Raw genomic sequence first — 25,117 nt, 5'->3', positions numbered from 1 at the left:
AAAATTAAAATCTAATTTTTTTTCTAATAAAACGTAGAAATTATAAATTTTTACAAGCAATAAAAAAGAAAAAGTGCCCCAAGATTTGTAAAGCAATTTCTCCTGATTACGGCAATATTCCATATGTGGTAATAAACGGCTGTTTGGACACATGGCAGGGCTCAGAAGGGAAGGAGCGCTATTTGGCTTTTGGAGCTCAAGTTTACTCAATTGGTTTTCGGGTGTCATGTCGCATTTGCAAAGCCCCTGAGGGACCAAAACAGTGGACACCCCCCAGAAGTGACCCCATTTGGGAAACTACTGCCCTAAAAAGAATTGATCTAGGGGTATAGTGAGCATTTTGATCCCATAGGTTTTTTGCTGAATTTAGTGTAATTAGGCCGTCAAAACTTCTAGTGTTTTTTATTCTTTTTTTTTTTTACGGCGTTCACCGTGCGCTATAAATGACATTTAATTTATTCTGTGGGTCGATGCGATTACGGCGATACCATATGTATATAGGTTTTTTATGTTTTATGGTGTTTGCACGATAAAATCACGGTTTTAAAAAAAAAAAAAAAAAAAAGTTTTTGTGTAGCCACAACTTTTTTTATTTTTCTATCAGGAAAGCTGTGTGAGGGCTTGTTTTTTGCAAAACAAACTGTAGTTTTTAATCGGTAAAATTTTTGGGTACATGCAACTTTGTGATCCCTATTTATGCAATTATTTGGGAGCAGAAGTGACTAAAAATAGCGTTTCCGGTATGGTATTTTTATTATTTTTTTTATGGTGGTCACCGAGCGGGATAAATTACATTATATGTTTATAGTTCAGGCCGTTACGGACGCGGCGATACCAATTATGCATAGTTTCTTTTTTTCCATTTTTTTCTAATAAAGGACTTTATAAGGGAAAAAAGGCAATTTTTTAAATTTATTATTTTGACATTTTACTTTTGTACATTTTTTGTAACTTTTTTTTTTTAGTCCTACTAGGGACTTGGAAGATCCAATTGTTGGATCGTTGTTATAATACCCTGCAATACTTATGTATTGCATGGTATTATACCTGTCAGTTTCACACTGACAGGAGGTACATCCTCCGGCAGGACCTAATCGCCTTCAATAGATGGCAGACCCGAAGCCTTTGTTAGGCTTCCGGTTGCCAAAGCAATCGCCCCCGCAACAATCGGCCCCTGCAATCGTGTAGCGGGGTGCGGATGTTGCTATAACAACTTAAATGCGGCGGTCACTATTGACTGCCGCAATTAAGGGGTTAATCGGTTCGGATCACCGCTGTGATCCGACCCAATGTTTTCCCCCAGTACTAAGGCTGCTAGTAGCAGCCTGTACTGGGAGATGCCGGGCTGCGGGGAGCGCCTGTGTGCTCTGTTAGGAGCACACGTAGATTAACGGGCTGCAGGCACAAGAACCAGCTTTGCAACCCGTTAATCTACTTGCCATTACAAATTTTAATGCTACAGTGTTTTTGTTTTACATGGACGCCTAACAAAAATAAATGTAATGGATATCACTTAAATTTGTGCTGACCCTTTTCTTCTACTCGTCAGAGTGAACGGCATGCGAGTAATGTGGCCAGTGATTGCCTGGAGCATTAATGTTTCGACAGCACATCCCAGCTTCAGCAACGTAAACAGACCAAGTGCAGCTTAATTTAAAAAGGCACTTTTTTAAAAAAAATTATTACTATTATGTTATGCTTTAGGCATCTAGAAAGGTTTTTTGAAGCTCGGAAAAAAACCTCTAAGACGACCCTTTAGTGTAGCGAACACCTTCAGAAAAATCAAATACTTTCATGTGTAATAGTAATACATATTGAAACCATCCACTTACATTAGATAACCAAAGTAAACCAAAATGATCTCCATGTACTGCATTAAAACTGGAACTTCTATTTTATTTTTTTTAATTCATCCCTCTTCTTGAAGAATTAAAGGGCTTTGCAATACAAAAGTTTGTTAAAAAATGTCCCTCTATCCCTATGGAGCCAACTGAACTCAGCGCTGCAGCATGTAAACATTGCAGTGGTGCTCAAATCTGTACATAGGGGTCCCCCAACCCACACACTGTCTATGTAATATACCCATACGTTGTCCTGTCTAAGGAATTGCGGTAATTACTGACAAGAATAGGACATTTTCTAAAAAAAATTCAGCACGGACACCCATCAGTAAAAATAATGAAAGGTGTCCGTGGCCAATAGAAATTAATATTTCCGTAATTACGGATTAAGAATACGGTCGTGTGCATGGGGCCTTATCCTGTGGATATGCCATAAATGTTTAAGTTGAGAAAACCCTATTAAATGCAAATTGAAGGAAAACATGGTGATCAGATGGAACACAACACACAGTATTTTCCGTTATGTTTAACATGATATACGACACTTTCAAAAAGCAGTGCAGTCATCCAGGACTACTGTGTATTAAAAGGTCATTAAAATACGGTTGAGTGGATAAAATAGGAAAGAAAAGGATCTTCTGGAGGCGCTGCTGCGTGGAACGGTCAAAGTAGAATCAAGGAGATTCGGTCCGATATAAGATATGTTTTATGTAAGATCCTGGTTCTTGCCTGATGAAGACGCCAGTCCGGCGTTGAAACGCGTAGCCACTCTGCTTTGGATAAAACATTTTATATCGGACCAAATCTCCTTGATTTTACTTTGACCGTTCCACGCAGCAGCGCCTCCAGAAGATCCTTTTCTTTCCTATTTTATCCACTCATCTCGTCAAGCGGTTACCTACGTGAACCGGCACGGATCTGGCAGCAGCACCTGTGGACCACTATTGCGAACCTACTTCTGGCCTTTGGTGAGCATACCAACGTCTGTTTCTCACCTGCCTAACCTATTGACCTACACTATGTGGCGCCGTGGTTTTTGCTCTTCTCTTCATTAAAATACGGTTGACATTTTCCTAACCTGGAAAAATTAGTAATGCAAATGACAGTCAGTACTACAATGTAAAAAAATATAAAGTAAGCACAGAGTTCAAAACTATTAGGCCTAATTTTCATGGACATTTTAAAATATCTCTCGCTTTTAAAAAATACCATTTACTACGTTACATGGTGGATTGATTAATTTCCTCTATAATAAAATATACCTGCAATACCCCCAACCACCCCACACAAAAAACAAACACATTGCGGTCAACTATTACTAAGCGCTCAATTTGGGACAGTGAGCTACTCTGAAGCACTTAACCACCGGATATAGAAAGTATTATAAAGGCAAATAAGTTTATAATCAGGCTATCAATACTGATTTATTAGCACAAACACTACTAAAAAATTGCTAGTTTAAACACACAAAACACAGTCTTACATGCAGTTTGTATACGTTCTTTGCCTTCACTTTGTAATAGCAGACTCGTCATTTTGGACTGGAAGTTTCCTATACGTTTCAGACTTACCCGCTTATCCAGAGTTCTTTCCCGAACAAAATTAAGAAGTTGGTCATTAACAAGAAGAAGGTCTTTCTTTGCAGCAGTTACTATAGACACGATGACATCATGTCTAATGGCTTCCTCAGGGTCATGGGACCTCACTTTTAGATAGTCTGAAATATAAAAGATACAAAATGTATTTCCTTAGCCAAAACATCTACAGCATCCTAAAATAAGGCTTGTGCAGCAAGTAAGCAATGAAAGCCCCACAACAAAGTACTATAAGGCTGGGCTCACACTTCGCGTAACACAGAGACTTAGTTACTTTTGAGTCCGATATATACCAATCCAATGAATGAAATACAAGGTTAAAATCTGTGTCATTTCTAGAATACGTTACGGATTTAGTACGCTGTACATTCTACTGTACTTTGTTGTGGAATCTTGGTGTCGACTCCACAACAAATACATAATGTGAACACAACCTTACAGCAAAAACTGATCCCAGTACCTGTTAAGTCCTTGGCTAGATCTGGATGGTTCATTAAGCAGTGGCTGGCGAACTTCACACACTCCAAGCGAATAGGTACATGTATATCATTAAACCTGGCAGATCAAAATAAGACTTCGATATTTGTTTGTTCTTCAAGCAAACATTCATGGCACATATATGAGATTTTGAAGGTCAGTTGGAATACGCACGACACAGGAGAAAATGCCTAAATCATTTACCTGCCCAGGTAACACTGCCAAAGTGGTTTGTTCTGAGCCGCCAATTCAGAATCCTTTGCTCCAAACATTTTTGCAAGTAATTTCACCACCTGCAGTCGCTCTTCATTATCATTACTCTGTCGGACATATTGGATAGGTAGCAAAGGTAAAATTACTCCACAATAATTAAATTAGTCTACCTTCATTTTATTAGATTTACTTTATATACTTTATTATAGCATAGAGTATTCATTTTTAATAAAAAAGAAAAAAAATATGAGCTTGCATTGAGAATCAAAGCAACAAAGTAGGCAAATGCAATAAAAAAAAAAAAAAAGGACTTAATAGGGTCATCCCATCACTACAACCCCCTAATTCGGAGTCTCCCCCATTGATAAACTGATCTGGACAGGCACTCACCTTAAGCTTAAACTCCAACTGAGGTAAGACAGAAAGGAGCAAATGGCCATCAATGTTATACAACTCAAGAATCAGATCAAACACATGTTCAGACAAGTCGCTGATGGAGGTTTTACCAAGCATGAGGACTTGGTTAAAAAACTGCAAAACAAATATTACAGAAATTAAAGCTAAAACATACTATAAATATTTTCTAAATGTACAGACAAAATCATTTTTTTATTGCATCAATGCATAGAAAAACCCATTACTTTAGTGTATACAGCTCCTATGCAGACCTGTGTGCCTACATGGTTACAGGCTACAAACAAACCCTTTGTAGTGGATCCTTCATGCTAACCTACTGAATATATTTTAGCATGAGGTTGGGGACAAAAGAAAGGGACTGCCAGATCAGACTACAACGTTTGTAGTCTGTATCAATGGAGACCTGGAGCTACATAGGAGTTGTTCAGACGAAATTGAAGGACATTTTTTAAATAAAATGTATTTGGAAATTGAATTCCATTTTTATTTTAGATGGATTGGAGTATAACCACGTCATATAGACCTGTTACTACAGATTTGTAACAAAAAGCAATAATTAACTATGATTGTGTGCGCAAATTTCAGGACTGCAAATCTTTATAAAAATTGCTAACAAAATTAGAATTGTATTCCAGCAGGAGGAAAAAAAAAAAGGAAAACATTTCCGAAATAAGCTTGTGTAAACGGGCCCTTAGGCCAGGTTTACACACGTAATTTTGAAGGTTTTTGGCTCGGTTATTTGAGCCAAAACACCCACAGTAGTGGACAGAAAGAGGAGATTCACCATGAGTACTTCATTATGAAATATTGTAATGGATAGGAGTTTAATATAAAACAATGAAACAAAATTTAAATGAACATAAAGCACAAAAGCGACAGGTCATATTAAAAGATTTACTTCATATGTAATCTAAAATATCATTGCTTAAGTTATACTCTAGGAGCTGTAAATAAATGAAAAATATTTGCAAAAGTACTCAAAATTTCAGACATCTGTAATAGGTCATTACTCCTTTGATTAACGAGGAGAGGAGAGGAGAGGGGAGGAGAGGGGAGGAGAGAGGGCAGGAGAGAGGGGAGGAGAGAGGGGAGGAGAGGAGCGAGGGGAGGGGAGGAGAGACAGACAAAAAGACAGACAAAAAGACAGAGAGAAGGGAACGGAAATAAAACCGAATAACTTACATTAGTAATGTATGGTTCAATAGCTTGAGCGGTTCTCTTCAGCAGAGCTTTAGCCAGGTCATAAGCTTGTTTGTTTAAATTCTGAAAGGTAAAAACAACAATTAGTGTAAGAATTTTACAGAGAATAAGGCTATGTTCACACTGAGTTTTTTTGCAGGCAGAAAATTCTGCCTTAAATTCCGTCTGGAATTTTGAGGCAGATTTTGATCTGCATGCACGCCGTTTGCGAAGTTTTTCGCTGCGTTTTTTCCCCACGGCCATTGAGCGCCGCAGCTGGGAGGTCAGAAACGTAAACGCCCGAAGATAGGGTGAGTCACTTTTTCCCGCGAGACGGTTTTTCGTTTGCGGGAAAAAAACGCCTACGCCTCCTGAAATCAATGGGAGGCATTTTCGGCCGTTTTTTGGCGCGTTTTCTGACGCGGTTTCCGCGTCAAAAAAAAACTATGAACTAGCCTTTAATGTTAACCTGCAGGAGAAATGACAACTACAGAAACATGACTTCTTATAGATTGCAGGGGATATTTATATTAGCCATGTGACAAAGCTGTAAATACAGACATTGAAAAGTTAAAATTGTATGTGAGGGCAGGTACAGACTTGCGTTGGTCTTTCCATTGCTCTACTTCATCAGATGAGAAATGAAAATAGCAGAAGCGCCGGGTCTGTGGATTTACTAAAAACTATAGCGTGGAAAGCTGCTACGGTTTCTGGCCGGATCTGTGACAGAGGCCCCTAACAGAGCCTCCAAAGCAGATGTGAATAGGCACTTAAGCTGGAATCACACATGCAGTTTCTGGAGCCAATGCCAGGAGTGGATCCAAAAGAAAGGAGAAGCACAAAGGAAAGACATACATTTCCTTGGAACCCCTTCTGGCTTGGATTTAAAAAGAACCTGCATCAAAAAAACGGCATAAACAGATGGTCTCATTACAAGCCCCCTAAAAATAATTATTCCGGTGCTAAGAAAAGTGCAGGAGAGTCGCTGAGCAGGTGGCTCAGAGCTGGCAAAAGATGTGGCAAGCCAAACTCAAGTGTCGATTTAATCGCCCACAGTAAGACATATCCTGCATAGGAGTGGAATGCATGGTTAGCACCACTGCTAAAAGTTAAAGTACAAGAAAGCACATTAATCTTGGTTGCCAAAACTCATATTGTTGAATGTCAAAACTTATTGCAATCCAAACGCAGGTCTGATGAGCCCATCCCTATTTTTGTATCTGATGGCTTCCTAAATGTATGACTTTGCCAGGAATAGAACAATTTACAAGTGATTTGTTCCCATAGTGAAGTACGGCGGTGATTATGTTCATATATTTATTTAAAATCTTTATTTTTGAATGTTTGGAAAAAACTATCAAAGTAAAACATGTACAGCCAGTTGGAAGCTCGAAAACACAGAGCTATATGCAATATATAAAATACAACATAAGTCGCATAGTACAGTCATAACACATTTCCTGCGTGCAACATGTAAATTCAATGTCACATTAGAAACCAAAAACATGAAACATGAAAAATTCAAACAAAGATAAAGGTACTCGTTACTAGCAGTAAGTGTCTCTTCAGGGGTTATGATCAAGGCATAAAAACTCACATGGAGTTAGAGAAGTTAAAACACGTACATTACAATAGCAAAAGGGAGGTACGAGCTCACGTTAGAGTCGACGACGCCCAAGTGCCCCACGGGGCCCATAATTTCATAAATTGGTCATGTGTTCTAGATTTCCAGCTGGACAATTCTTCCAACCTAAACATTTGCCTGACTCGATTGAGCCACATTGAGACATCAGGAGGTATCTTATCTAACCACTTAATCGGGATGAGAAGCTTAGCTACCATGATAAGGAGCGAAGGCAAGTCAAATCTAGTGAGGCTACAGTCTAGAGAGGGAGTAAGTGTGATGGACCTATTACAAATAGTGCTGACCGTCGATTCAATAGATGACCAATACGGTTTAATTATAGAGCACTCCCACCATATATGAATCAAAGTACCTGGGGAACCCCCACATCTCCAACACACATCTGATGCAGTATCATACATTTGCTACTATGTCCGGGGACCTATACCACCTCGTAAGCAGCTTATATGCATTCTCCTGAGTTCTAACACATCTGGACATTATGCTCTTATATGATTGCGTATGAGTGCTAAAAGGTGGGCATCATGAATTCCTCTGCAAAATCTTAAAAAAAGAAGAGGTTACCCTCTCTACACACCCTGGGTCGTTGAGCACTTTTTCAACATGACAATGACACCAAACATTCTTGCAAGGCGACATCTGCATTCTTAATAGGGTTTTCTGACATTAAAAAAAAGCAGCCAAAGGAGGAAAGGATACATAAAAAAAAAAAAAAAAGCTGTATTACTCACCTCACAGATCCCCTGGCGTTCCAGCACCACGGCTCCAGTCCTCCCTGCAGCAATGACAAGCCCGTATAACCACGTGATCACTGCAGCCAATCACTGGCTTCAGTGGTCGTGTGCCATAAACCCGCTGAGACCAGTGATTGGTGCAGCAATCACATGGGTATACAAGTACGTCATCGCTGCAGCCGTGTCAATTAAACAGCAGTGGAGGACTGGAGCACCAAGGGATCTGCCGAGTAATACTTTTTTTTTTTTTTTAAATCAAATTCTCCCCCCTTGGCCACTTTTTTTAAATTAAGTCTGAAGTCTTTAAGGATAAACAAGGTGAAAATGCTGCAGTTGTCAAATATGTCCCTCAACCGTATAGAACGCCGGTGAGGAATTTTTAAGAAACCTGCCCATCGAGCACCCAGGCACTCAAGGAGGTCAAAACTTTGGGAGTGGAACAGGATAGGCATGACGATATGTTGTGAACTCATACACATGCTAAGTAAGCTCAGCGCAGTACTCAAAAGTAATGGAGGACATACTAAGTACTAATATGTTACTTATTTGTTGCATTAAATCTAAGGTGTACTTATTTTTTGTCACCCTACATTAGAGGAGTGTTGCCTAATTTCTTTAATTCACAGATATTACATTTTTCTGTTAAATAATTAACAATTTTGGAATCCTTCCATGAAGGTAGTGAAAAGGAGAAGGAGGATCCTATAGGGCGCTGCTGCGTGGCTGTAGTAGAGAGTCAATGATAATAGGAAATGTATAACAATTATTTATTGAACATTTAATGGCTACGCGCTTCAACACTGAACTAGTGTCTACCTCAGCCTGAGGAAGACACTAGTTCAGTGTTGAAACGCGTAGCCATTAAATGTTCAATAAATAATTGTTATACATTTCCTATTATCATTGACTCTCTACTACAGCCACGCAGCAGCGCCCTATAGGATCCTCCTTCTCCTTTTTTTCACTACCTTCATGTGCTTCAATTAGCGGTGACCATTCGGTTTCACCGGCTTTGGATCCTGGCAGCAGCATTAGTGGATTTACCTATTGCCTTTACCAACCTCCACGTGGTGAGCATACTAACTACGTTCTCCATTCCCTTTTAGTCCGACTGACCTGCACTATGTGGCGCCGTGCTTTTTTCTTCTTTATTTATTTATAGGTCGGAATCCTTCCATGAATTGTAATGGTGATCATTTACAAACAGAAATATATCTTGATATTCAGAGAGGGGTGTACTAATTTATGCTGTGTACTTTAATATACTAAGTGTCCATTTCTTTATTCAGTTTGTGAAAATGATTTTGCCAATACACTCAGTGATGGACTATCAGTAGAATATGCAGTCTTTATCCGATTACAAGAGTCCAAACGACGGACTGATTCCTAGAATGAAATTACGGCTGTATGCTTTTGCAGGAACTGAAATTTAGCCCATTCTCTACTCCGTGACATGGATTTACCTAGCCCCCCAGCCCCCTTGTTATAGGATTATAAGGCTCCTAGCGGGTAAATCGCCACCAGATAGAGCTGCATATGAATTTTTAAAGGATGGGTACACCTTTAAAATTGGGAGTGGTTTCAGGAGGTTGCCTTAATGCAGCGAATAGAGCACCTTCTAGCTCATTCCTTGGCTGCTTCTATAAGATAGGACACTTGGTCTCACTGGCTTACGTTCCGCTCTTCTTCCACCTACCGTACAGCAGTGACTTGAGACACAATAACTGTTCTCTCCCATGAGACTTCATCTGAGCGGGGCCTACATACAGAGGAGTGAGGGTTTGTTTGCTCCTATCCCGTCTCTGCCAGGTGCATGGCTGCTTAGTCTTCCTTAACCATGATAATCCGGAACCGGAGTCCACGTTCACCACAAACTCCTCTTGTCTCTCCTTTGCCCTTGCTTGTTTCCCATTCCATCTTTTCCTTCCCTTCTTGTGTCTATTTTGAGTGGTCATTTGCTTCTTGTGATTGCGCTTACCTACTATTGCCACTGCATTTTAGGATGTATAGGAAGCGGAATTGTTGTATTTTTATTTTCTTTTTCAAGCAAGGCTCCTTTCCACTATGCTTACTCAGACTGCCGTTGTATTTTGGTTATTAAAGAAGATTAGTGCAATTAAAGTAGAGGAGTTGCATCCATTACATAGTTTTTTAAATTGATAAACAAAGGTGTTTTAGTGATCGATTACTACAATTTCGATGTAGGAAAAAACTATTTAAAAGAACTTTAATGCCAAAAGCTATTGCACTTTATAATATGTCTTTATAGTGTCATGATGCTTTTTTTTATTACATGTTATCGTCGTATGTTGTATTTTGTATAATATCCAGGAACAAACGAAGTGTAGGAGCTGCACGGTAGCGTAGAAATGTGGGTGCTATCCTCAGGGGAAACTTGACATGAGACCCCAAACAAGTTCAGCCACAATCCAAAAGAAGAAGAGGCATCCCTGCAGTGGTATAAAAATCCAAAATGTATTCACCCAGCATACAGGCAACGTTTCACCTTCCCATTGAAGGCATTCTCAAGCTTGTGAAATGTTGCCTGTATGCTGGGTGAATAAATGTTGGATTTTTATACCACTGCAGTGCTGCCTCCTCTTTTGGATTGGGGTTTTTGTATAATAAGTACTGTAAATGGGAGTTACAACTGTAAACCAATTTCCCTTTGGGGATAAATAAAGTATCTATTTATTTTGTGCTTCTCATAGGTAGTAATGTTCGTCCTCCTGTTTGGGCTGTGCCCTTCTTTGTCATTTCTTCTTACTATGGAGACACATCTTTTCCAATTGTGTTTGTATGGTTTGCATTAAAACCAATAAAAATGTTGAATATGAAAAATCGGTCATTGTTATGAGTGAAGGTCAGGTAGCAGTGGCCCCCACCGATTCAGCCTCCATCAGCATTGCTTAGAGCTGACAAAGCATTACAACCACATTGATTTAAATGGAAAACCTCACCAATTAAGCTGATCAATTCTAAAGCAGGACAACGCTCTGCTGGGATGAAGGGACTATTGCATTTTAGTAGAAGTGGGAGCTTAACTCAATGCTCCCCTGATAACATGTCAGAAGAGGTCTATGCGTATAACCTGCAAAAATGTCATTAAACTTGATTTGGTAAGAAACTTGCAAAAAAAAATGGCTTTATACTTTGAAGATTACTTTAGTTACGTAGTCCCTTTTACCAACTGCAATTTGATCTGCCTCAAAAGCAGTTTTAGATCAGGATCCAACCATAACCAGATGTATGCAGTAAATCTCACAGGTGCAGACGTGCGGCTCACACAGCTGGAGGCGTTTTGATCATGGGCCTAAGCTTCAGAACCCATGATGTTGAATAGTCAAGTGTTTCCTTCCCTTTCTACCACAAATGAGCAAAAAAATAAAAAAATAAAAAAAAAGGGGGGGGGGGGGGCACAGCAAATCCAGTGTGTTAGTTATTGCTGCAAACCTCATTTATGTTTTGTGTGTTTGGCTATAGAGAAACACTGCCCCATTTAAAAGGTGTTTTCCCACTATAGACATTTACAGAATATCCTATCTGAAGAATGTTGATGTAGCAAAATCATTCAGGAGGAGACAGAATGGAAATACCCCTGCAGAAATAAGTCAGTGGGTGTGCCACAGGGGGAGTAAAAACCCATTAATAGACAATTAAGCAAAACGTTAAATTATATTTACGCAAAATGGATACTGACATAGCCCAAAATGATACATTAAATTAGAAAGAGAAAAAAAAAAAAAAAAAAAAAAAGTACCTTGTGTGCTGGAACCAGATTTACCAGAACTGTATCCAGTAATTCCTGAGAAACTGTGTCCCCTTCACATATGATTGAGCTCATCAAATCCACCATATGCATATGGACTTTCTGATTGTGGCCATTACTGAAATAAAATGGAAATCTAACATTAAAATATGGTTTTATGACATAAATGTTAAGTATAGCAAATACAGCGATGGTGTCACTTATCCTTTCACCACATGGACTAAACCCACTCTGTACACTGCGGGTGTCAGCTGTTTATTACAGCTGACACCCTTTTCTAAAGGCGGGGGTCAGAGAACTCGGATCCCAGGAATTTAACCACTTAGATGCCGTGGTCAATAGCGACCGCGTCATCTAAGCGGCTAGAAAGAAGGGGGGCCCCTCTGTCCGTTGTACTTTGAAGCTGTGTCTTCTCAGATCATGTACGCAGCATGGGTATCCTTGGTACAGGAACCTTTATAATCTAGTAGTTGTCACACAAGAACTCCCTTAATAAAATATGGGAACTATGCAGAGTACATCCTCTGAAGATTTTTTACACATTTCCTGTAATATTTTAAGATATTGAAGAATTAGTACAAAGAGAACATTTCACCTGCCCATACATGCACAGGGCTTCACAAACACTGTCTCAAATTAAATAATTTTTTTTTTAACTTCCTCCGTTATTTACATATCGATGCCATTATATTTGGCGCCTGATATGTAAATAAGATCCCTGAACGGTCAATGGGGCGTTTCTATCTAACTAAATGGTAAGGGGGCATGATGTCTTCACTCTGGCACTGTTCAATCAGCTACGGACAGTGTCAGGGCGGCTTGCGCTGTGTTCCCTCCCGCGAGAACACACACAGTCACACACAGAGAGCGCTCCATGCAGAACCACCAGTCTCTGTGTTCTCGTGGGAGGGAACACAGCGCAAGCCGCCCTGACACTGTCGGTAGCGGTTTGGACAGTGTCAGAGCGAAGACCTCATGCCCCCTTGCCATTTAGTTAGATAGAAACGCTCCATTGACCGTTCTGGGGCTTATTTACATATCGGGCACAAAATATAACAGCACCGATATGTAAATAACGGAGGAAGATATGAAAATTTTTTTAACTGAGACAGTGTTTGTGAAGCCCTGCCCATTACCCGCTGCACATGTATGGGCAGGTGAAAGGTTCTCTTTAAGGTCCTGCCTAGCCTCAACGCCAAATATCGCCCATTGTACAATTTTTTTAGCGAGATCGCATTGTACGGACAGCATAAGCGACTACACTTTTCAACACAAGTTGGAGGGAAAGAAAAGGGAGAGAAAAAAAAAAAAAAAAAGGTATAGTGATGCATTATAACTAGAACATATGCCAAATACACACTATTTTGGCATTGGTAAGGTCCACAGAAGTCTATGTATACGTTGGCATATACGGAAATACCCCAAAAGCGTGTTGAGAACAGAACCTTTTTTTGTCAGGGGAAACCATTAATGCACTAATGCTTGCCATCCATTGCGGGATGATTTATGGACATACCAGTCACTGTAAGGTGCCGATTCTTCTGCGGGATGGGAGAAGTGAAGGATAGACATCAGGTGGCAGCTTTAGAGCCATTCTGATCCCCAGTAATACTCAAGGACTTGCAATAACTGCTCCAATTATTTGTCCAATCGTTGACATGGGCTGAAATATTGCCCTGTGTACAGTCATCAAATGTGACAACTACATAATATTCTCAACACTGGAAATGGATGCTTTTTTTTTTTTCCTCAATGAGAACTTTGAGTCAAAGTAAAATTCAAATTAGTCAGGAATTTTGACAAGACCTAAAACTTTGTTTATTGTGCCGTTTTCATTACATTATCCATTTGTTTGAGGTTAGTAAAAGTAGGAGCACGGTTTCCTATCCTAACCCCATCACAGAAATTGCTTTGATTCCTTTGTGCACTTACTTGATCACAGAAAATAACGTCCGGTAAAGCTGAGTGAAAATGTCATTGCTGTCTTCCAATTCAAAGCATATATTGTAAGATTTCACCCATGCAATATTCTGACAAGAAGAAGAAAAACATAGGTTTAGGATGGTAAAACTCACACCAATACAAAGGTTCATCAAACTTCCCCAAGGCATACTTACCTCAAGCAAATAGAAGTATCTATTAAACTGTGGACTCTTTGTATCCTCAAGACCTTTAAGCTGTCGTGTTATGAACATAAATATATCCTATGGAAGTAAAGCATTTTGTATTATTGCAAAAACTCCATTGTTTTGTGCCGTTTGGGCTAATAGTAAAGAGCAGACCTTCCCCCATACTAACAGGGTAGAATAGTATACATGACAGATACGCTTTAAATGGTAATTATATAGCTAAAATATATAAAATAGGGTCACAAAAACCCTTTAAGGTGAGACAGAAGAAGTTCTCATTACAATTTGGACAATACGGAGGTCGTTTGTCACTCAAGAATTTATCTGAAAGTAAAAATGCCGTCCAACCGGAAACGTACCTTTAGTTTATCTGGAGAAGTGTATGGCGCTTCTGGGGCATAAATCCTAAAAATATCTGCAAGGCAACAGGCTACAAGCAAGCGGACATCTTTATCTGGATGTTTTAAAAAAAAGTCAGATGCTAGATGAAGAGCAAGGTTTAGATAGTGCTCCTTCTCTTCTTCAGAGTCTTGATCCATATCCATGAAGGTTTTTACAACCATCTAAGAAAATATTAAACGCACCAACAATAGCGTTAGAAAGTTGTGATTTGTAAAGCAACATATTCAGACCATTAAAAACTGGGATGTAAATAAAGTTGAAAACCCCATTTCCTTCTTCAGAAAACCGGGATTGTGGTATCCAGATGAAATGTCAAAACATAGACACAGTCAAACACCACAATAAGCTGCTCTGCAATGTAATTATACTGGGACAACAGGGGAGGAGCCAGAAAATGTTTAAATGGACACAAACTCTTAAAAAACAAACTTTGCATAAATCAATAGTAAAAGCAAATATAATAAACTTTGTAATATCTTATTAGAGAAAAATGCCTTTCTTTCTCCACTTATCAGACTTCTCCTGATTATACACTCCTCAACATTGAAATTGCAACACCAAGAAGGACCTTTTGGAATTGTGGAAATCACAGGATCAAAACAGGTTAATGACATTGAAATGCTCCAAACATCTTAATTTATTCAGTATAGAGTATGAGCACCATGCGCAGAATTACAAGCTCTTACATGCCATAAATGAGGTTATTGCTCAATGAGGTAAATCATCAAGATTGGCTGCTGGCAGCTCCTATTGCAATTGCCGACCAATGAAGTCCCAGATGTGCTCGATGGGAGACTAGTCCGGAGACGCTGCAGGCCATGGTAGCACGTTGAGGCCACGCAGGCTGCTCACAGTAGCACGAGCAACATGCGGCTTGGGGTTCTGTTGTAAAGCGGCTTCTGGATTCCTTTGGAGAAATGACTGAACCACAGGTTCCACGACCAAATCAATGTAACGCCAACCTGTTCGTGTACCTGAAATGAAGACTAGAGGGGGTATATACATTAGGCCACCCCACACCATAATCCTTCTCTTGCTATCAATGCGTCCAAGACAAACGCAGTACTCATCGCTGAAGAGGATAGACCTCTATTGCAGCCTCCATTGCGGTCCTGCTGTGCACCATAATAGCCTTTGAGAGCGGTGGTGTGTGGTCAATGGAAGACCTGTAGTTGGACGTCTGGCTCATAGCCAAATGTCGTGCAAACACCTTCTGATGGTTTGTGTAGACACTGGTTGCTGCTCTCGTCTTGGGACTTGACGTCCAATTTCACTTGCAGTACAGAATGGATCCCTACGCACCATTCTTCCAATCAAGACGATCCATCCGGCCGGAGGTACGCCTCCACACAACTCTTGCTGTCATTCCTGTTTGTTCAATGTTGTGTGTCTCAGAGGTTGGTAGAACAACAACAGTGCTGACATCTCGGCCTAGTCGCGCAGCGATCTGCCGGAGTGATAAACCAAGGTATCTCAGTTCAAGGATTCTGTCCTGCTCAGTTTGCGACAAGTGGCGATAACTGGCACATTGACAAACAGGAGGCATCGCACAATCATCCCACACCACTTGATTTTTGAGGTTTCATGAGGCTAAAAAAACACCTTTGCTTTCAATCTGACTTTTATGCTTCTCCCACATGCCACAGATTGGAGCGAGGTGCTTGAAAATTTGATCATTTGCAGATCTTAGCGACACCTGCTACTTCCACCATTTGCATAACCTTACGACTTGCCCATCTTGGCGTTGCAATTTCAATGTTGAGGAGTGTATATAGATCCTCCAATTTTACAAAGCTGAACTGCACTTCAATCCCGTCAAAAGATTGTCAAGGTCTGCAATCTAATGCAAAAATAAACTGGACCTCACCTTGAGTCGTCTAACCATTTCCTCTTTTGAAATTTTGTCTGAGATCTCTTTGACTCCTGGTGGATACGTGATCTTCCCATCATTGCCCTTCGTTTTCGAATGAGCCATGGTGGCACTGGGTGTTGTTCTCCTAAGGAAAAAAACCTAATGATTTTTAGAGTTTAGAAAAGGACTGCATGTATACCAACAGAACACAAAGTCTAGCTTAAATACACAACTGTCAGAAATGAAATTACTTCAAGAGCAGTATTCTTATGGAAGCATAGTGGCCTGAGAAGGCTCAATTGAAAGTTGCATTGAATGGTCTATATAAAATCGATGTAAATACATATCTATCCTATTTTTTAAAATACTTGCCAGTGGTGGTATCTAACCAGTAGTAGACCAAGGGATCAAATCCCTGCTAGTAAAACAGACTTATTCTGCTCACAGCTATTTTCTGGTTTTGTTTTATTTTTTACATCAGACTGTAAACATTAGCTCTAAAGGCATTTCTTTAGACACAGGTCGGAAGGTGCCAGGTCACAGCTATAGACAGGAGGGCCTTAAAGTTTCCTAGTCCCAACTTTCCAAGGGATTTACAGCATCACAAGTAGTGTATACTAGATGCAATCACACAAAGACACACAGACGTCTGCATTGTATGCCAATGGCGTGACCCTATCAGCCAACTGCCTGTGTTGGACCACAAAGTTGCCTCCTTGGGACCTCCGTAAGAAAAGATTCATAAGATGGTGCAAGATCCTTCTAGGCCTATCAGCCAGATGACATTTGCAAGCAGAAAACGAGAAGGAGCTCATCAAATGCAGTACAACCCAATTGTAGGTCTTCATTCAGACATCTACATGGGTCTGTCATCCATTGCAGCGTAAATATAGAAAAACAGCATTTTACTGCATGTTTTTTTTTTGTTTATGTTTTATCCTGTTAGGACTCGTCCACACACAGCGGAATTGCGGGTGGAAAAAACGCAACAGTATACAGGAGCAGCAAAGTGGATGAGATATAAAAAAAATCTCATCCACACGCTGTGTAAAACCTCTGTGCAGTAATTGACAAGCGGTGCGTAATTTTCGGATCGCAGCATGTCAATTCCTGCTGCGGAAAGTGGACAGAATTGCTGCGTTTTCAGCGGAGAAGTCACCATCTCCCAACATTGTGAAAAACGCAGCAAAATACGCACCATTTTCTACAATAAAAAACGCAGGAAATGGTGTTTTTTGCTGCAGCAAAAATTCTACAAATTTCAACGGAATTGCTGCAGAAATACCAATGTGTGGGGACAAACCCTTAATGTTTCACGCTAAACAAACTGTTGAATTAATTCTTCAGGTAATTACGGTTGTGTAGACAGGGGTGAACCTAGCCCCTTTGCTGCCTGAGGCGAACTATAGAAAGGTGCCCCCCCCCCAATCTATCCGAGTAACCCCAGGCGAACGTTCTGACTTTCTGCTGAGTTCATCGGCCCAGCACGGATGGCATGATGCAGTGACATTATTGCGCTAGGCCGCTGACGTCAATAGCGTGCTCTTGGACTGTTGTAGACCTCAGGCCTAAATCAGGCTGTGGTCTACGAGAGAAAACGGTGGGGAAGGAAGCCAACGGCCCAGGGCTGGCTGACAAATTTTAGCCTGGAGGTAAGCACACAGCACCAAGAGTAGCGGTCCATTTTGGGCGCACTGTGCAATTGCTGAGTTTGCCCTCCCTAACACCACCCGTATAGAACTGCTACATGTCGATGGAAAAATCTTCCTCCAGAGGAAAAAATGTTTCCCAATGGTGGAGTCTTAAAAGAAAGCTTCATCTGGGTCTGGGACCTGGTACTCCGCCATGTGGAAACATTTTTTCCTCTGGCGAATGACTTTTCAGTAGTTGACAGGTAGCAGAGTCTGAAGGGGCATTACATACCTCCCAACTTTTGAATTCGGAAAAGAGGGACATTTTAAGCCATGCCCCCTAACCACGCCCAATATCCATCATAAACCTCTGCAGGTAATGCCACACAGCCCCCTGTAGGTGATGCCACATAGCCCCCTGTAGGTGATGCCACACAGCCCCCCCCCCCCACATTCCAGGAGAAATCACTGACTTCAATGTCCATATATGGACAGTGTAGTCACTGACTTCTCCTGGAGAGGAATTCCCTGCCATAGGTCGGGAATTCCGCTTCAGAAGTGAGTGACGTCACTGTGTCCATATATGGACCGTGTAGTCACGCACTTCTCCTGTAGCGGAATCCCCAATCCCCGGCCGGAGGAGGGAAAGCGCGCGAGCGACGGAATACATGGCCGCCGTCACTCGGGACACATTCCGGTGATGGCCGTGTATTACCCGGCCCCATAGACTTCTATGGGAGCCGGGCGGCCGGGTAAACGGCCGAAAATAGGGCATGTCCATTAAGGGCATGTCGTGTGAATAGCCCCATTAGGGGTCTATTGTTCCTAATGCAGCCGGGTGACGGCCGATTTATGAACGGCCGTCACCCGGCCAGGAAACCCTGTCGTGTGAATAAGGGCTTACACACTAATAATCATCATTATCCTTTGTGCCTCCATCTATCCCTGATCTAACCATCTCCTTCCCCCACCCCTTTTACAGCCTGATAAATTCTGATAAAGTCTGCCCACTCCACCTATGTCAGACATCTTGGTTACACACAATCCAGTCAGCACATTTTCCTCATCTGCTGCTGCATCTGTTCCAAGAGATCCTGTATTAGGCCCTGTTCACATAGTTTTTTTTTGCTGGCAGAATTTTTTTTTGTCTGCGGCCATTGAGCACCACAGGCAAAACCGCTGCGAAAAACAGTTTCTCTGCCTCCCATTAATGTCAATGGGACGTCAGAGATATAAACTTCTGAAGATAGGGCATGTCGCTTCTTTTTCGCGCAAACCAAAAAAAAAAACTCCTCCGCCTCCCATTGAAATCAAAAGGAGGCGTTTTCGGATGTTTTTTTGGCGCATTTTTCGGTGCGGTTTCCGCGTCAAAAAAACGCCCGAAAATGCCTCCTATTGATTTTAATGGGAGGCGGAGGCGTTTTTTCCCGCGAGTGGTAAGACCGGCTCGCGGAAGAAAGAAGCGACATGCCCTATCTTCGGCCGTTTACTCCTCTGACCTCCCATTGATATCAATGGGATGCAGAGAAAGCGTGTGAACAGGGCCTTACAGTGAAGCAAGCACCAAATACTAATCCAAACAAATCAATGGTAAAACTTTTTTTTTTTTTTTCTTTTCATAATTTACTATAAATGTATGTACCGTATTTTTCGGACTATAAAACGCAGTTTTTAGCAAGAATAAAACTTGCTAAAAAAGTCCCTGCGTCTTATAGTCCGCAGTCAAGGGACCCGGCATCGCAGGGCGCCATACCCACTTCATTACTTAACCCCTTCCCGACCCATGACGTGCCAGCATATCATGGAGCTGGAGGGGGATGATGTATGGAGCGGGCTCACGCGCTGAGCCCGCTCCATACACTGCAGGTGTCAGCTTCTGACACACTGCTCTAACGGCCAGGAACAGCAATTTCGCTGTTCCTGGAAGTTTAAAGGGCTTGTGCCATAAAACACATGCATCCCCTATCCATAGGATAGGGGATGCATGTGTGATCGATAAGGAGATAGGGGACCGAAAGTTAACAAGAGCGCTGCATGACAAGCGTTCTGTGTCCGGCAGTTTCCTAGAGATCAATGGGATTCTCCTACATATGCGCGAGCGGCTCTCCATTGATCTCTATGGAGCTGCGGAACAGATAAGCCGGACATAGAAACCGGAAGTCCAGGCTTCTCATGTGTCGCTTTGGGTGACTTTCGGTCCCCTGTTCTCCTTATCGCTGGGGGGTCCCAGCAGTGGGACCCCCAGCGGTCTCACATGTAGCCCCTATCCTGCGGAAAGGGGATTAATGTGTTTTATGGCAAACCCCTTTAACTAGTTAAATGCTGTGGTCAATAGCGACCGCGGCATTTATAGGGGTTTTTCTATGAAGGACATTTATGACATATCCACAGGACATGTGATAAATGTCAGATAGATGCAGGTCCTACCTATCTCTAGAATGGGGCCCCCTATACCCCGTTCTAGCTTTCTGTGCTCTCCCGGCCACTTGATTACATGTGGAGTTACTGAAACAGCGTAACTCGCGGAGCTATGCTGTTTCCGTAACTCCCATAGAACTGAACAGTAGTTTCAGAAACAGCGTAGCTCGCATGTTACGCTGCTTCCGTAACGGTCATTCACTGCTATGGGAGTTAGCGTAACTACGCTGTTTCCCTGTTTCAGTAACTCCACATGTAGCCAAGTGGCCGCTGGTTCAAGTCCCCTAGGGGAACTAATAAAATGTGTAAAAAAAACTAAATAAATATGTTAGATATATTTTTCAGGAGTGTAAAAAAGATAAAAATAATAAGTTTAAAAAAAAAAAACCTTTTCCCATTTTTCCCCCAAGCACAATGTAAAAAATGTAATTTGGTATCGCTGCGTCCGTAAAAGTCCGATCTATTACAATATACCATTATTTAACTCGCATGGTAAGTTTAAAAATGTAAAACATCAAAATAGTTTTTTGGTCACCTTAGTGCTTAAAATATGAAACAAATAACAATAAAAGATTTAAAAAAAAAAAAAAAAAAAAAAAAAAAAATCGCATGTACCAAAAGATGGTGGCAATAAAACGACAGTTCGTTCCGCAAAAAGTAAGCCCTCACACTGCTCAATCGATGAAAAAAAAATATAAAAAAAATTTGGGTTCTCAGAATGTGGTGAAACAGAAATTATTTTTGAACAAATAATTTTTTTCCTATTCTCTGTTGTCTAAAACCTGGGTGCGTCTTATGGTCAGGTGCGTCTTATGGTCAGGTGCGTCTCGTAGTCTGAAAAACACGGTAAGGGTCTCTCACTATTATTTACTATATAATATACACACAGATCAAGCAATATACCACATCCTGTTACTTATATGTATGGGGGGGGGTGTAGTGTATAATATATATATACACACACACACACACACACACACAGGAAAGGGCGTGTTAGAGAGACAAGGCGGCCAGGCAGTGCAGAAAATCCTAGAGTGAAGGAGGAGAAGGTGTGACGATGAGATAGGACGAGGAGGAGGGGGGTGTGTACTATGATCGATGGCACTCCATGTCTTTGCTAAGACAGCACTTCCGACTATGTAAAGACACGGCACGTCAGCCACTACCTTTAGGTTCTATTCACACGACTGGGTACGAGTGTCGACCGATAAAAACGGCGGTTTTGGTCCGTTTTTTTTCCAGCTGTTTTGCATCCGTTCCGTTTCGGGCCATGTTTCCGTTTTTAACGGCCGATTTTGACCCGCTTTGCATCCGGATGAATTTCATTTGTACATTTTCTGCCACACGACCCCCCCCTGTAGGCAGAGCCACACGGCCCCCCCCCCTGTAGGCAACGCCACACGCCCGCCCCCCCTTTAGGCAGCGCCACACGGCCCCCCCCCTGTAGGGCAGCGTCACACGGCCCCCCCCCCTGTAGGCAGCGTCACACGTCCCCCCCCCTGTAGGCAGCGTCACACGGCCCCCCCCCCCTGTAGGCAGCGTCACACGGCCCCCCCCCCTGTAGGCAGCGTCACACGGCCCCCCCCCCCCCCTGTAGGCAGCGTCACACGGCCCCCCCCCCCCTGTAGGCAGCGTCACACGGCCCCCTGTAGGCAGCGTCACAGAGCCCCCCCCCCCCCCCTGTAGGCAGCGCCGCACACCCACATAGTCGCCCCCCCTTCCTGTAGTGGATAGCTCCAGGAGAAGTCCCTCACTTCACTGTTGGACAGTGAAGTGAGGTACTTCTAGATCGGAATCCCCGGCCACAGCGGTGGGGATTCCGCTTCAGAAGTCCCTGACGTCGCTGTGTCCTTATATGGACAGTGAAGTCAGGGACTTACCTGCTAACGCCGATGCTGCTGCAGAATCAACTGAAGCCTCTGGTGCCGATGTGTCCTCGCTCGTCTGACACGATGCAAGACCTGTGAGTGACGTCACAGTGTGATCTGGCAGAAGCTGGGCGTTCTGAAGAGAAGTGGATGATACTTCTCATCAGAACGCCCAGCTAGTAAAAGTATTAAAAACGCCCCGATGTACGCACATAATACACGCCCACTTGGACTTTTACTTTTAAACACACCCACTTGGACTTTTGCAAGCCTCATTTGCATAACTACAAAAATGGTCATAACTTGGCCAAAAATGCTCGTTTTAAAAAAATAAAAACGTTACTGTAATCTACATTGCAGCGCCTATCTGCTGCAATAGCAGATAGGGGTTGCAAAATCTGGTGACAGAGCCTCTTTAAAGCAAAGTAGAGGTGAAATTTGCAAATTTCATTTTTCTTGCTGAATTTCAATTTTATTCCATTTATTTTTGTAACACAGAAGGTTTTACCAGAGAAATACTACTAAATATGTATTGTCCAGATTCTGCAGTTTTTAGAAATTATCCCACATGTGGCTCTAGTGCGCTCGTGGACTAAAATACAAGCCCCAGAAGCAAAGAAGGACCTAGTGCATTTTGGGGCCTCTTTTTTATTAGAATATATTTTAGGCAGCATGCCAGGTTTGAAGAGGTGTTGAGGTGCCAAAACAGTAGGAATCCCCCAAAAGTGACCCCTTTTTGGAAACGACACCCCTCAAGGAATTAATTTATGGTTGTGGTTACCATTTTGACCCCACAGTTTTTTCACAGCACGTATTTGAATTGGGCTGTGAAATTTAAAAAAATGACATTTGTTTCAATAAGATGTCATTTTTGACCAAAATTTCTTATTTCAACAGGGAAAATGCCCTATTTTGTTGCCCAATTTCTCCTGAGTGCGGCAATACCCCATTTGTGGTGATAAACTGCCGCTTGGGCCCATGGGAGGGCTCAGAAGGGAAGGACCACCATTTAGCCTACTGGAGCTTTTCTGGTGCTAAGTTATGTATGCAGAACCCCTGAGGTACCAGTACAGTTGAAACTCCTCATTTTAAGAACTACACCCCTTAAGGCATTAATCTAGAGGTGTAGTGAGCATTTTGACCCTAAAGTTATTGTGTAAAAGATAATGCGCAGCAGATGGTGCAGTGAGATTTGCAATTTCCTATACATATATGTCATTTCAGTGTCCGATATATTGTGCCCAGCATGTGCCACCGGAGACATACACCCCATAAATTGTAATGTGGGTTCTCCCAGGTACAGCAATACCCTACATGTGACTTAGCTGCCTGGGCACACGGCAGGGCTCAGGAGGGAAAGATGAGGGGGATAAGCTGTGCATTAGGGTAAATGAAAAATCAAGGGATGTATGGTAAATTTGAAAACAATCTTTTATACAGAGCCCTGATTTTTCGGGACACGTGTCGCATTGATGTTTCGTGTCCTTTCTTAGACTCTGCACCTCTTTTGACTCTTAACCTTCCCACCAGTTTGGGGAACTTCTGGAAAGTGTTGCCCTGGTACGATGCGTGTGGCCTCGCTTCCAGAAGTACTGGGTGCCCCCCCCCCCTTCCCGGTCTCTAAAGATAAGGTTCTTGATAATCACCTCTTGAAATTCCAGGAAAGTTCCCCTCTGGCCTGCACATCGATGTAGCACGTACACATTGTACAATGCCATCTGTATGAGGTGCCCGGCCAGCTTCTTACAGCACACCCTCGATTTCCGCATGGCGCTGTAGGGCTTCAGGACTTGATCTGACAAGTCCACCCCTCCCATGTACCTATTGTAGTCCAGAATGCAGTCTGGTTTGGGGGTCCCTGTACTGGTACCTCGTACCTTGTTGTCAATACAAGGACATCTCTCTTGTCCTTGTACTTGACACACAATATGTTGCTGCTAGATTGTGCCCTGCTCTCACCCCTTCTGAGTGTTTGCCCAAGCAGAGTCTTCGGGAGGCCGCTCAGATTTCTTCTAACAGTGCCGCATGCCACAGGACTTCTTGAAGCGAGGCACTTGAAGAGTGGGACGCTGGTATAAAAATTATCCAGGTAGAAGTGGTAACCCTGGTCCAGCAGTGGGTGCACTAAATCCCACAAAATTTTGGCATCAATTCCCAGTAAGGGTGGGTATTCTGGGGGCTGTCCTTCCCTTCATATATCCTAAATTTGTAGGTATACCCTAATACACGCTCGCACAGCTTATACATCTTCACGCCATACCTTGCCCTCTTACTTGGCAGGTACTGGTGGAATTAAAGCCTCCCTTTAAAATGTACCAGGGACTCAAAACAGAAATACACTTCTCCGGGGTGTATGCTTGGACAAACCGGGCACTGCAATGGTCTAATAGGAGTCTCCGTTTATATAAACAGTCAAAACTGGGGTCATCTCGGGGTGGGCACTGCTCATTATCGGCATAATGTAGGAAGCGAAGTATTACCTCATAACGCATCCTGGACATGGCCATGCGGTACATCGGGGTGTGGTATAAGAGGTCTGTGCTCCAGTAGGTCCTAATGGATGGCTTTTTCAGAAGCCCCATGTTCAAGAGCAGTCCTCAGAACTTGCCCAACTCTGCTGTGTCTACAGGAGTCTACTTGTGGGATTGGGCATAAAATGATGTGGGGTTCTTTGTTAGGGCATATAAATTTGTCTGGGACACAATAAGCTCTATAAACTCATCAGTGAAAAAGAACTTGAAAAAGTCTGTCTCACTGAGCCCTGCCGTGTTAAATTTGATCCCTGAGCTGCCCGTGTACACAGGGATTTGGGGTTCATAATGGTCTAGTCTGGGCGTTCAAATGTGGTCACTTCGCTCGGGGGTATCACTTGTTGCAGGGTCACTGCTCTCAGGGATTTCAACTATGGTGGTGGTCCTGGGGCGTCCCCTAGGGGGTCCCTCCTCTG

At 42.3% G+C, this 25,117-nt stretch overlaps 1 protein-coding gene across 2 annotated transcripts in view; it reads right to left on the bottom strand.

The window, feature by feature from the left end:
* Positions 1–25,117, bottom strand: part of PDS5B (PDS5 cohesin associated factor B) — a 120,536-nt gene that overhangs the window by 76,615 nt on the left and 18,804 nt on the right. Inside the window, exons 2-11 of one of the 2 annotated variants that reach the window (XM_075851707.1) lie at positions 16,269–16,412; positions 14,359–14,562; positions 13,988–14,074; positions 13,803–13,900; positions 11,862–11,988; positions 5,726–5,806; positions 4,517–4,657; positions 4,118–4,233; positions 3,897–3,991; positions 3,413–3,558 (exon numbers count right to left, since the gene is read on the bottom strand). In XM_075851707.1, coding sequence (XP_075707822.1) covers positions 3,413–3,558; positions 3,897–3,991; positions 4,118–4,233; positions 4,517–4,657; positions 5,726–5,806; positions 11,862–11,988; positions 13,803–13,900; positions 13,988–14,074; positions 14,359–14,562; positions 16,269–16,376 — 1,203 coding nt within the window. In that variant the 5' untranslated portion in view covers positions 16,377–16,412. The remainder of the gene's footprint in view (positions 1–3,412; positions 3,559–3,896; positions 3,992–4,117; positions 4,234–4,516; positions 4,658–5,725; positions 5,807–11,861; positions 11,989–13,802; positions 13,901–13,987; positions 14,075–14,358; positions 14,563–16,268; positions 16,413–25,117) is intronic. The other variant, XM_075851706.1, reaches the window with a different exon arrangement.

Source organism: Rhinoderma darwinii, chromosome 2 (assembly GCF_050947455.1).
Source record: "Rhinoderma darwinii isolate aRhiDar2 chromosome 2, aRhiDar2.hap1, whole genome shotgun sequence".
NCBI classification, from domain to species: domain Eukaryota; kingdom Metazoa; phylum Chordata; class Amphibia; order Anura; family Rhinodermatidae; genus Rhinoderma; species Rhinoderma darwinii.
The sequence above is the reverse complement of the archived record's forward strand: the minus strand, read 5'-3'. Positions and strand labels throughout refer to the sequence as shown.